Source organism: Pristis pectinata, chromosome 5 (assembly GCF_009764475.1).
Source record: "Pristis pectinata isolate sPriPec2 chromosome 5, sPriPec2.1.pri, whole genome shotgun sequence".
NCBI classification, from domain to species: domain Eukaryota; kingdom Metazoa; phylum Chordata; class Chondrichthyes; order Rhinopristiformes; family Pristidae; genus Pristis; species Pristis pectinata.
Genome location: NC_067409.1, coordinates 108,010,173 through 108,022,923, shown reverse-complemented (window position 1 = coordinate 108,022,923; position 12,751 = coordinate 108,010,173). Strand labels below are relative to the sequence as shown.

General features: G+C 39.8%; 1 protein-coding gene across 2 annotated transcripts in view; it reads left to right on the top strand.

Moving 5' to 3' along the window:
- Nucleotides 1-7,729: 7,729 nt before the first annotated feature.
- Nucleotides 7,730-12,751, top strand: part of hibadhb (3-hydroxyisobutyrate dehydrogenase b) — an 89,999-nt gene continuing 84,977 nt past the window's right edge. For both annotated transcript variants that reach the window (XM_052015817.1, XM_052015819.1), the window contains exons 1-2: nucleotides 7,730-7,848; nucleotides 12,338-12,498. In XM_052015817.1, the coding sequence (XP_051871777.1) occupies nucleotides 7,779-7,848; nucleotides 12,338-12,498 (231 nt within the window). In that variant the 5' untranslated portion in view covers nucleotides 7,730-7,778. The remainder of the gene's footprint in view (nucleotides 7,849-12,337; nucleotides 12,499-12,751) is intronic.

Here is a 12,751-nt window from a genome sequence, read left to right as displayed (position 1 = left end):
TGTAGGTAAGGGATGATATTCAGCCTATTTTGCTTTGCCTTCCATTTTGTTTCTATGTATCTTTCCATAACTGAATCTTCCCCTTTAATGACTCTGAAGTATTTAATTTCATGATCAAACCTGTATTGGCAATAATGTTTGTGAAGAAATTTCACCAGAAGAAACTCTGCACTGGCTGGAGTTATACACAGAACAAAAGGAGATGGTTATGGCTGTTGAAGGCCAATTATCTCAGGCCCAGGACATTGCATAGGTGGTACTCATGACAGCCTCCTATGCCTAACCATCTTCTGCTGCTTCATCATTGATCTTCACCGTAAGTCCAGAAGTGTGAATGTTTGCTGAGAATATAATGATGATTGTTCAATATAACATTCTGTTCAATATTTCTGAGCTAAGGGAACAGTTTGTGTCTTGAATGCAGCAAGATTTGGACAGCATTTAGACTTCAGCTGCAAAGTGAAAAGTATTTTATTCATATGTCTCTGGTACTGGTCTATGATTCGCTTCAAGAAGACTCTAATCACCTTTCTTTGATATTCATGGTTTTACCTTTACTAAGTCCGCCAGCATTAGCATCCTGGAGGCCAGCATTGACCAGAAACCCATCTGGAACTGTTACTCAATTACTGTGGCTACATAAGAGGCGGGATATCTTGTGGCAAATCATTCACCTCCTGACCCCCAAAAGCATTTACAATGCACCATCTAAAGGCACTAGTTAGGAGCCTGATGCTAAACTCTCCACTTATCTTGATGTTCAAACCTTGAGCAACAACTAAGAAGTTTTACATCATTAAAAACAGAGCAGCTTGCTTTATTGACATTCGGTTCTCTTGTCTACAGTGGCTGTGGTGTGTACCATCTACAAAATGCACCACAGCATTTTTTCTTTCATTACATCTCTCAAATGCATGACCTTAACAAATGGAAAACAAGAACAGCTGCAGGGCAACACTACTACTTGAAGGTTCCCCTCCAAGCACAATATTTTGTGAAGCAACACACAATCTGCTGGAAAAATTCAGCGGGTCAGGCAGCATCAGTGGGAGAAAAGAAATACAGGGTTTCGACCCGAACCGGCGACAATTTCTTTCCTCCCATTGATGTTGCCCGACCTGCTAAGTTCTTCCAGCAGATTGTGTGTTGCTTCAGGTTCCAGCATCTGCAGTCTCTTGTGACTCCAAAATATTTCATGACTTGGAAATATATCACATTCACTTCGTCCGTGCTTTGTCAGAGTTGTCGAACTCCATATTCAACAATATTTTGGGGATGCCTTCACCAGAAGCACTACGGCTGTTCAAAAAGTTGACCCACCAACATTTTCTCAGGGGCGTTCAGGGATGGACAATAAATATTACCCTAACTAGGAATGCCCATATCTCATCAATGAATGAAAGCTGTCTTATATTATGCAAACAAGTTAATAGATGAATAGGAAAGGTTAGATAATTTATGTTCTGCTTTTCAACCTGAAATTCTTTTTCTTTTTCTCCCTTAACAGGTGCAGCCTGAAGTATCAGACTAGGATGTGTAAGCGTACTGCCCTGACAAATGTGCCCCTATTAAGTTTAAATGGTAAGCCAAGGCATTATCTGCCCTTCCAGGCAGATTCGAAATATTCAGTAACAATATCTTGAAGAAGACAAATGAGCCCTACTGGTATTTTGTGCGATATTTCTCTCTCATCCATTGTCACTAAAGAATAGTACGGTGCCATTTTTTTTATCATGATGGGTGCAATGTGTCCTTTTTACATAAGTGAGTATACTTAAAACAAAAATGAAATAGCTGTAATGTACTTTGACATGTCCTAAAGTCATGAAGTGTGCTATATATGAACGTCTTACTTTATGTGAAAATTTAGGTTGCTCTGGATAGCAGAGGCATTATGGATTGACAGCATACGTAGTCAATTATTACAGATGGGTCTCAAAGTTGAGAGATTTGAGGCCATTCACTTTGTATCTGAGAAAGCTAAATCAGAATATTTTCTTAATTTTCAAAATTCAATCCTTTTAATAGAGAGACAAGTCGTTGAGGCTTTCTATTCTTAAGTTCTCCATTACCATGTGAAAATGTAAATGTTTCCAAAAAATTGCTCTGGTTTATCTTTAAGTTCCATCACTGGTATTTTGCACACCAGATATTATGTCAACATTCAACACATCTGTCATCTTTGTACTCAGGTTATGCCTGCAACTGTCTTTAACCTGTCAAAGTTCTGCTTTGACATCCTTTCCTCTAATATAGAAAATGTATTTGTAAATATATTTATTATTTTATTATATCTCTTGCAAGATTTTCTCATATCCCCATTTTGTACATTAATGCATTTTTGTATCCTGTTGTTAAGTTTAATACATATCCCTTTCTATTTTTTTCCTTGAACTTCTTGAATTTGTATAAATCTTGTAGGGTAACTCTTAATCCAGTTGTTGACTTAAGTGAAACATTTGCCTTTTTGAAGTATGCATTTTATATTTCACTAAGTGCTTTTCATATTTATCTTTGTGTTAAACAATTAACAGTTCAGTTTAGTTCATTGTGATCACGGAGGTCTAGCAAGGTTGGAGAAGGCAGCATTGATTAAAAACAAATTTTCTGCTTTGGGTAGCATGAAGAATCTTTAGAGATCATAGTTTTTTTTTTCTTTTTTTTGTTTGTCTGGATATCCTGTCCAAAAATTTGTTTCCTGAATTTTTTTGGCCTTAAGCTGAATCTAAATATTTTTGAGATGTAGGTTGAACATGAAGTCTGGTTCCATTAAAGCAAGTTTTAATCTCAGAACCGGAATTACCTTGTAATTTTAGTTGAACAAACTAAATAAATCATGAAGGAAGCACATTTTCTATTTGTTCTTTTCTGCAGCTTCTCAAATAGTTTTTTTTATTGTGGTGTGCTAAACAGAACTGAACTCCAATGTATTGTAAAGCTCCAGCATAACCTTTGGAGATTTATACTTTATTGGTCTGACTGTACACTCCTAGTTTTGTTAATTGCTTTGCCAGATCCTTCTGTCTGTTCAAACAAAATTAAGAACATTTTCTGCAGTCTTACAATGAATGGAGAGCAGTGAGAGTATTTCACAAAGTTTCCTTCTTACAATTTAAACTCTTCAGTTATATATTCTTGCCAATATATAGCATTTATAATCCCTAAATTGTGGGCTAAATTGCCACTCCAGCACTTAAGACAAAATATAGGTTGCATTTTATTTTGAATGCAATGTGATAACAAGTCCCTCTTACCTCCTGAGGAGGAAATATGAACAACAAGAAGTTTTAGGTTGTTTATCCACTGTTCTGCCGCATTCCTTCAAAAGATAATTCTTTAAAAATGTTGACTCTTTTGACCATTGTGCAACCATTTATGTGTGGTTTTATTTGCAGGTTGTCTAATTGTATTATTGAATTAAATCTTTCTAGAAATCCACTCCTGCGTTCCCTGATACCATAATGTTTCCATTTTAACAAGCTTCAAGTAAACCTGCACATCTTGCACTTAATTTCGTTGATTTAGTCATTAATATGGATTAAGAATAGAGTAAAAGAATACTTATCTCTGCACATCTTTGCAACACCTTCTCCTGTGTGACTTTACAAATTCTGAATACTTTGTTTCTTTTTAATATTAACCAATTCATTCAGCCTTCGTTATGTCTCAGAATCATTTGGCTTTTAGTTTCAGACATAAAATTTCTGCACTGGGTTTTGTCAATGTGTTTATGATAGGCCTAGTACTCTGCATCGTCATACAATAAATTGTTATCTCTTTCTTAATCCCTCCTTGTTATATCTTTTATCCAATATTGGAGTTTAGTTTGGTAATCTCATGAAAGGAAGAAAGAAAGAATTCATAACTGGCTCAGTGGTAGGAAGCAGAGGGTGATGGTCGAGGGTTGTTTCTCAAATTGGAGGCCTGTGTCTAGTGGTGTGCCACAGGGGTTGGTGCTGGGACCTTTGTTGTTCGTAACTGATATAAATGATTTGGATGTAAATGTACAAGGCATGGCTAGTAAGTTTGCAGATGTTACTAAAATAGATGGTGTTGTAGATAGTGTAGAAGGTTATGAAAAATTACAGGGGGATCTTGATCAGCTGGGTATGTGGTCTGAGGATTGGCAAATGGTCTTCAATCCAGATAAATGTAAGGTATTGCATTTTGGGAGATTAAACCAGGGTAGGACTTATATAGTGAACGGCGAGGTCCTGGGGAACGTTATAGAACAGAGGAACCTTAGAGTGCAAGTGCATAGTTCACTGAAAGTGACATCACAGGTAGATAGGGTGGTGAGAAAAGCATTTGGCATGCTGGCCTTCATCAGTCAGGGCATTGAGTATGGGAATTGAGAAGTTATGTTGCAGTTAAATAAGGCGTTGGTGAGGCCGCACTTGGAATATTCTGTGCAGTTTAGGTCACCCTGTGATAGGAAAGATGTTATTAAACTAGAAAGAATACAGAAAAGGTTTACCAGGATGCTGCCTGTGTCACAAACCAGCAACAAAAGAAACACACTGAGCATGATTCAGTGTTAAAAACTGTTTTATTAATCACTACTTATGATAATACGTAAAATAAAAGTAAAAATGTTAGTATGTTAGAATTCAAGAATGTTAAACCTCAAACGTTAACCCCAAAACTAAACTCTTCGTGTGTGTGTGTGACAAAGTCCAAAACTCCCAGTTCCCGAATGGTTCTTAAAGTTCAGTTCCGCAAGCCATAAGGTGAAACATGAGCAAGGGCTTCTTCAACAACCACCGTTGTCTGAAGATAAGATGTAGATGTAGAAAAACATAGAGAGAGTACATACGAAATCCAAATGTTCCACGATGGAACCCAAACGACACTCCAGTGTTTACTCGGTAGTGACTTCCTCACCCCGAAAAGCATCCGAACCGTGGTCGTCCACATACAAATACCTGTTTCCTTCTACAGGTCAGCAACAAAGTGAACTCCACCGGATTACTTCCAACTTCCATACATGGATTTCAGTGGCAAACACAGTTATTGTTTCTCATCCATCGATAGAGAAAACAAGCAGGCTGGTGTCTCTCTCCCTTCTCTCTCTCTCTCCTCCTTCTTCTTCTTCTTACTTCTTCAACAACGTCATTACATCCTTTATCTTCTATTGACGTAAGCACGCCCCACACACACATACACACACACTCTCTATCTTAAAGGGACTTTCACTGAGTCCGTAACACCTGGCTTTGGGGGCCTGAGTTACAAGGAGAGATTGCGTAGACTAGGACTTTATTCTCTGGAATGTAGGAGATTGCAGGTTGACCTAATCGAAGTATACAAGATCATGATGGGTGTAGACAGGGTGAAAGCACATAGTCTTTTTCCCAGGGAGGGGGTGCTAAAAACAAGAGGGCATAGGTTTAAGATCAGAGGCGAGAGATCTAAAAGGGACATAAGGGGCAGCTTCTTCACGCAAAGGGTGGTGCTCATTTGGAATGAGCTGCCAGAAATAGTGGTTGAGGCTGGCACATCAGCAACATTTAAAAGCCATCTAGATAAGTACGTGGATAGGAGAGGTTTAGAGGGCTATGGGCAAAATGTGGGCAGATGTGACTAGCTCGCTGGGCAACACAATCAGCATGGACAAGTTGGGCCGAAGGGCCTGTTTCCACATCTTATGACTCTATGATGAAAGAAGCAAGAAGAGGGTGGAAGTAGGGAGGCCACCTCGACAGCCTCCTTTGCAGTTTTATCCACAACCCCAACTCTCCATAAACTAACTGTCTCGCATTTTACCTTCCTCTCAGTCATTAACCATCACAACATTCACCAGGTTTCTTATCCAAAAGCAAAGACAACCACCAACTGAACATTCCAAACAATATACAGCCATCCACTAGTCACATGTCTATATATATAATATGGATGAAAGTTGCCTTTTAGTGGAGGACCCCGCAGATGGCCTTGGAACACAGCCTTTGATGCACCTATGGACTGCATCTGCTCATAATTGGCAGCAGGAGTCCAGGATGGCTGACGGTCAATAATAAGGTCGCGAGCAGGGATAACTGATGCGCTTCTGATGGAGAAGATGTGTTATCTATGAAGCCACTGCTACTATTGTAGGGGGAACCTTAATATTCATAGCAATATGTTGGTGAACAGATTGGTAAAATACTATGACACCCTGCAAACCTGTTTAAAATCTCATATCCAAGGCTGTGAGAGCAACAGTGTTAGCTTGCAAGGCAGTTGGGTGCTTTATCCCAGTAGAAGCAGCAGCATTGGTGCTGTATTATATTTAGATGCTTTCATGTGAACATCATTAGCCACAATTCTACAATGGAACTGCTGGCTGGCAAGCTTTGGACATTGACCATTATTACATTAGTGCTGATCTCCTCCCTACTCCTTGAGATTGAATGCGAGCATTTTGGGAGACTTCCCAGTCCAGGAAGGATTTGATTTTGCAAACACATGTGTCTTCTATAGCCTGGTCTTTTTGGTATTCCTGTACTGCCAGTGTTCCTTTGATGTCTGAAATGGACAAGGAAAAGGACAGGGCTGTGGTGTGGAGATGGTGAAGACGGATGTGTAAAGGGAGCTGCAGATTAAGAGCATGCTTATACTATCTGTAGCTCTTAAGTCAGAAGACAGTATCTATTCAAGTGGAGGTGGAATGTGAAAAAGATTAGGTAATCTTCAATGTTTTCAGACCTATTGGTTATCATTTCTTTCAAGGTGTTAGGAGATGCAAGCACAGCAATTAGGTCCAACAATATACTGGAAAAAGAGCTGAGGGAGAGATTCAAGTAGGACTGAAAAAGAGACTGTTTTGAGTATCCCACATAGAAACAGTCATAACTTGGCTGCAGAAAGTAGTGGACTCAGCCCAACACATCACAGGTACATCCCCTCCCCACCATCGATAGTATCTACAGGAGGCGCTGCCTCAAGAAGGCAATGTCCATCATCAAAGATCCCCACCATCCGGGCCATGCCATCTTTTTGCAGCTACCATTGCACAGGAGGTACAGAAGCTTGAAGTCCCACACCACCAGGTTCAAGAACAACTACTTCCCTTCAACATTTGGTTCTTGAACACACCTGCACAACCCTAATTACTACAGTTTAGCAACACTACCAGCATTTTGCGTTAAAATGGACTTTTTTGTTCTAAGTGTGTTCCTTTTTGTAAAAATTGTGTATAATTATATTAGATATGTTTTTCTAGTGAATGCTGTTTTATGTGCCTGTGATACTGCCGCAAGTTTTTCATTGCACCTGTGCACACATGTACTGGTGCATACGACAATAAATTTGACTTTGACCTTCCTGCACTTGATCTTTTTACCGCCTCCCTTCCCACCAGCCAGTGATGTGGTCATACAGTAAATACTCAGCAGACCACGCAGCGTACTTGGAGAGAGCAAGATTAACATTTCAGGTCAAGGAGCTTGCAACGGAATGTGTGTTTTAAGATACATTTTCACAATTCTTAATATGAATTTATAGAATATTGACGCAGAAATAATCCTTCTGTTGCAATAAACAATTGTGATGCCCCGAATTAACATTAATCCTATTGCTAGAACATTGCAAGCTGGAATTGCCGTGGCCGCTGCGATCTGGGAGGATGTCCCAGTGTTTGCTGCTGCTGATTGGTGAGAGCGCGTTGCGGCCCGTCACTTGTACATTGGTGCTGCCGCTGTCAATTGGGCTTCGGCTGAAGGCTTCCGCTTGCTCCATGATAGGCTCATTCCGAGGGAGTAGCAGGAGGCAGAGGTCGTGGAGACAAGATTTGGAGCATGGCGGCTGTGGCAAGGAGCATCGTGAACTTCCCACTTAAATGCAGTGGCTATGTTCACCACCGCATCGGTAAGGCGGTTTCCATTATTATACTCGCATCGGACTCAGAGTTGAAACTGAACAGCAGTCAGTATTGGTGCTGGAATAAGTCTGAAGGTTTTTGCGAGAGACCAGTCTGAGTAATGTTCCCTTGGGCAAGTTGGAAGCTAACGTAACCTCCATGCAATAAAAATATTTTTGCTCTTTTGGGAAAATAACATTAAAAATTACTGATTTTTATTGATGCAGTCTAAGTTAGGAAAGTGATTTACATTGTTAGATACCTCCTACTCTTTATCTCTTTAGCCTTGTTACAGACCAGTTGATTTATTTTTTTACCATCCTGAAAAGCACCAACGTTTCACTTCATACCAGTAGAATGTGACGTAGGTCAGTAGTTTAAACAATCTTGATTTTAACATATGAGTGTTATTTTTGGCATCAGTTGTTTGCTCTTGATGGAATTGCATTATACTATTCGCCAAAAATAGAATCCAGCTGTAAAACAAGATTGGAATTCTTATTAAAAGTTGTATTCAGTAATGGATTTGGGGAACTTTTTAAAGACAGTCTCAAAATATGTAGGTTTTATCAAATTCATATTGAATTATTTATTTGAATGCTGGTCATTCACCACAATGACTGCTTGCATATATAATAGAGAAGGATATAAGCAGCAGGCTGGAGTTATTGTTGACTAGAGAATTGTAGGTCTAAAGAAAAAGCATTGGATAAATTGAAGCCAGAGATGACAAAAGGAATTGACGATGATTTCAGTCATTAAACATCTCAGTCCGTGGAGGCATCACGACTGTGATTGATGCAAACTGTGTGAGGTTTGAAGTTCTTATCTGGTTGAATTCCAGGATTCTGTCTGCTCTGCTATAATGTGAGTGGGGTTCTCTGGGGAGATTCAATGAAGTCATTTGTGAATGTAGTTTTATTGGGGCAGGTTCTTCTGTCCAGGGACCAGCTTCTGTCAGAATGTCAGAATTACCTACATTTCTTTGTGGAATTCATGAAACCCAATGCTAATGTAAGATGGGAAGCAGCATTTTATGCTCTGCTACGCAGTCCAACAGGCAGTGCAGATGTTTGCAGACTTCCCAGCTCTGAGGCTGAGAAATCTACCTGCTGATCCAGGGGACATACTGAAATCAATGGAAGACAGCTGGGTAACAGTAAATATAACTTTTTATTTAACTGCTATAAGTTAGTTTAAATGTATTTAATTGTTTTAAGTGTTTTTGAGAGCTTTATAATTTTCTTAATTTCATTTTTAAAAAGTTTTTGAATGTCAATATCATTCACAGCTGTTCAATTCCAGTCATAGTTTTGACAGCTGGTGAACTCGAAGGAACCTTGCTGGTTGTTAAAGCCACCACCCACTCGCCCTGGGAGAGGTCCTGCTCTACACTGGATCATTCCAGTGTGTTGGGACCCAGTGTCCTGATATCCAGGACAGCACTGGAAGGAAAGGCATAATCTGAGAGCAGAGGATCAATCATCTCAGGATCAGCAGTTGATCTGCGGGGAAAACGAAGAAGCAGAGTTGAATTTCACCAATCAACACTGAAGCTGCCTTTGTCCATGCACTCCATCACCAAGGATCACTTAGCAGGTCAGGAAGAGGAGGTGTCTGATGGGCAGCTATTGGGGTAAGAGGAGTCATTGGAGGACTCAGGATATGTGCATTCAGATAAATCAGATAGGAAACACTGAAAAGTATGTACATGGATTTGGTTAGTGGAGGAGAGGTGAAGGAGGGTTTGTTTGCTTAACAGCAGACAACTCCACAGAATGGCCAAGGACGCAAGCAAGGATAAGGTACTGACACAGAGCAAATCAAATGGAGTAGATGCCAGTTCTGCAACTGCCTGCAGATATTTAAGGTGATTGTGAAACTGGGTGAGGACTGTAGCAAAAGAAGGGTGATTGGAAGTGGCAGCATTTGCTGGGGTCAGGTGAGATGAAAATAGTCTTTTGAAGATGAGACCACGGGTACATGATGAGATTGACCTCTATAATCCTTTTCATCATTTAAAAGTAACACTCAAAAGTATGTAGATCACTTAAGATCTGAGTTCTGCAGAATTAGTTGCTGTATTACATATAATCACAACATGAACCAAGCTCTCAGTTTGTAACTGAGTTTGTTTAAGGCATATTAATGTATCCAAGTTTTCTACTTCTAATGCCATCAAGCTACAGATTATCTAACAGTAAGTTCTTGAGGTGAAGGAGGGTTTTGAAAAGCATGACATAATTCACGTCATATGAAGAATGATACCTCAGCATTGCAGCTTGTTGGTTATCCAAAGTTTTTTGTGAAACTGAAAGAAACCAGGTATCTAATGCATTGTGTTCCTGACCAACAACTGAAATTCATGCATGTTTTGGTGTTTGCAAAGTTCTAAATTAAACTCCACCAGAATTATGCACTATACATTTTAGAACTATAAAACTCTGGCTGTAAAATAGTATTTCTTAATTACAATCATATTAATTTGGGAGGTGATCAGATAGCATGCTGTGTTGTTAAAAGTGCAAAAGAAGACATTAAATGTTTTAATGCTGGTTTCCAGCATCAGTTTGAAATAAATATGAATATTTCAGCCTGTCAAATTTTCCTCACTAAATGACGATTAGGCTGCCTCCCTTTTTTTTATTCAGAATAGTTAGACTTCCTTCTTTAATGTTATGCATGTGTGGAAGTCTTCACAATACATTTTCCCAGTTTTTCTTGAATTGTGCAATCGCTAAGTGTCAAGGATTTAGACTGAGTGACAATGAAGGATTGGCGATCTATTTTCAAATCCTGGTGATGTGTGACCTGGAATTGAATCTGCCAGTGATGGCAGTTCTGAAGTGCGTGATGCCCTTGTCTTTCTTGATGATGGAACTCGCGGATTTGGGAGGTGCTGTTGGAGTAGCCGAAACGAGTAACGGCAGCCCCTTTTGTAGATGGTGTACGCCAAAGTCACTGTGTTTCTTTGGTGGAGGGAAAGAATGTTTCGGATGGTGGATGGGGTGCAGTTTTGTCCTGGATGGTATTGAGGCTCTTGAGTATGGTTGCTGCTGCACTTCTGCAGGCAAGTGGAGAGTATTCCTTCATGCACTTGACCAGCATCTTGTAAATGGTATCAAGGCTTTGTGTTGATAGGATGTGAGATACTTGCAGTCGGATTCACAGCAGCTCTTGCAGCCTCAGTATTCATGTGTCTGGTCCAGTTGAGTTTCTGGTCGATGGTGACCATCAGGGTATTGATTGTAGGGACCTGCCAATGATCGTGCTCTTAAATACAGGATGGGTACGTAGGCTCTTATTGGAAATGGTCATTGCCTGACGCAAGTACAAATTGCTGCATATAAGCTTCTGACCTATTGTCCAGATCTTGCCACATGCAGGTATGAGCTGCTTTATTTAGCATTGTGCAGTCATCAGCTACTGTTTCTTCATCACTTTCCCATCCATGGATGGATGATGGAAGTAAGGCCATTGATTAACCAGCAGTAGATGGTTAGGCCTAGTACACAAGTGAGAGTTACTCCAGCAGCAATATCCTGGCTAGAATGATTGCTCTATTGCAGCCAGAACCAGTTTCCTATGTGCATGGTATAATTCCAACTGTTGAAATACTTACCCCATGATTCCCATTGATTTTAGTTTACCAGGGCTGCTTGATGCCACAATTGGTCAATTGCAGTCTTGATATCACTCTCGCTTCATCTTTGCTCCATGTTAGCCTGTCATTGAGGTAATACCATTAAGAAACCTATTTTCCCAACTATCAGGCTCGTGTAACTTGAAGTGCATGAAGGAAGTAAGAAATTTAGCGTAGTGAACTTGAATGGGTTTTAGTTCAGATTGCGAGGGCTTCTGGGTCACATTATTTGATATGAACTGTACTAATCTTCTGGATTAGATATTAATTTTTTCCTGTGTGAAGCATTTATTTGCATATGTGTTAAGAGTTGTGCTAGATATGTTATTAACTATCATATATACTGTAAAAATTTGGGATTGCAATTTTATAGAGATGTTTATAATCACAGGTGATTGAGTACCATGGGAGGGCTGGGAATGTGAATAATTCACGTAGAATTAAACAGGACAAAGTTGTAAATAAATTATCAAATTGAATTAATTGAAATTGATTCATGTAGCAAGCAAAATATCAACCCACACCTTCTGATCTGCATGGCTTACTAATGTAATGGGCATAGTGGAGACACGAGACTGCAGATACTGGAACCTGGAACTAAAAGGAAACTGCTGAAGGAACTTAGTGGGTGAGCAGCATATGTGGGGTGGAGAGAGGAAGGAATTGTTGATGCTTTGGGTCAGAGATACAGCCTCAGGACAATAGTACTATACAATATGCAGTGGTACTATGTAAGCAAAACCACCCTCAAACCTTTTTATGTCATGATACAATTCTTTTCTAAAGTTCAAATGTAAAACAGCAAAATATGAACTGCATCACCATGCCATTATTAAAAATTATTGGGCTAATAGTATCTTCCAGATCAATGGCCTCTAAAGCAACAGTGGGATTCGTTGGGCTGGGCAACATGGGTAATCCAATGGCACAGAACCTCATAAAGCATGGCTATCCCATTATTGCTACTGATGTCTTCCCAGAATCGTGCAAAGCAATACAGGATTTGGGAGCACAGGTAAATGCATGGTATTTCATCTTAATTGTTTATTGTGACAATTGGAAGGTGAATCATTTTAATCCTTTTGTTCTGTGACTCAGTTCCACATGAATCAATTGTTATGGCAGGCACAGTAATGTAGCAGTTAACGTAACTCTTTACAGCGCCAGCGACCTGCGTTCAAATCTGGCCGCTGTCTGTAAGGAGTTTGTACACTCTCCCCGTGACTGCATGAGTTTCCTCCGGGTGCTCCGGTTTCCTCCCACATTCC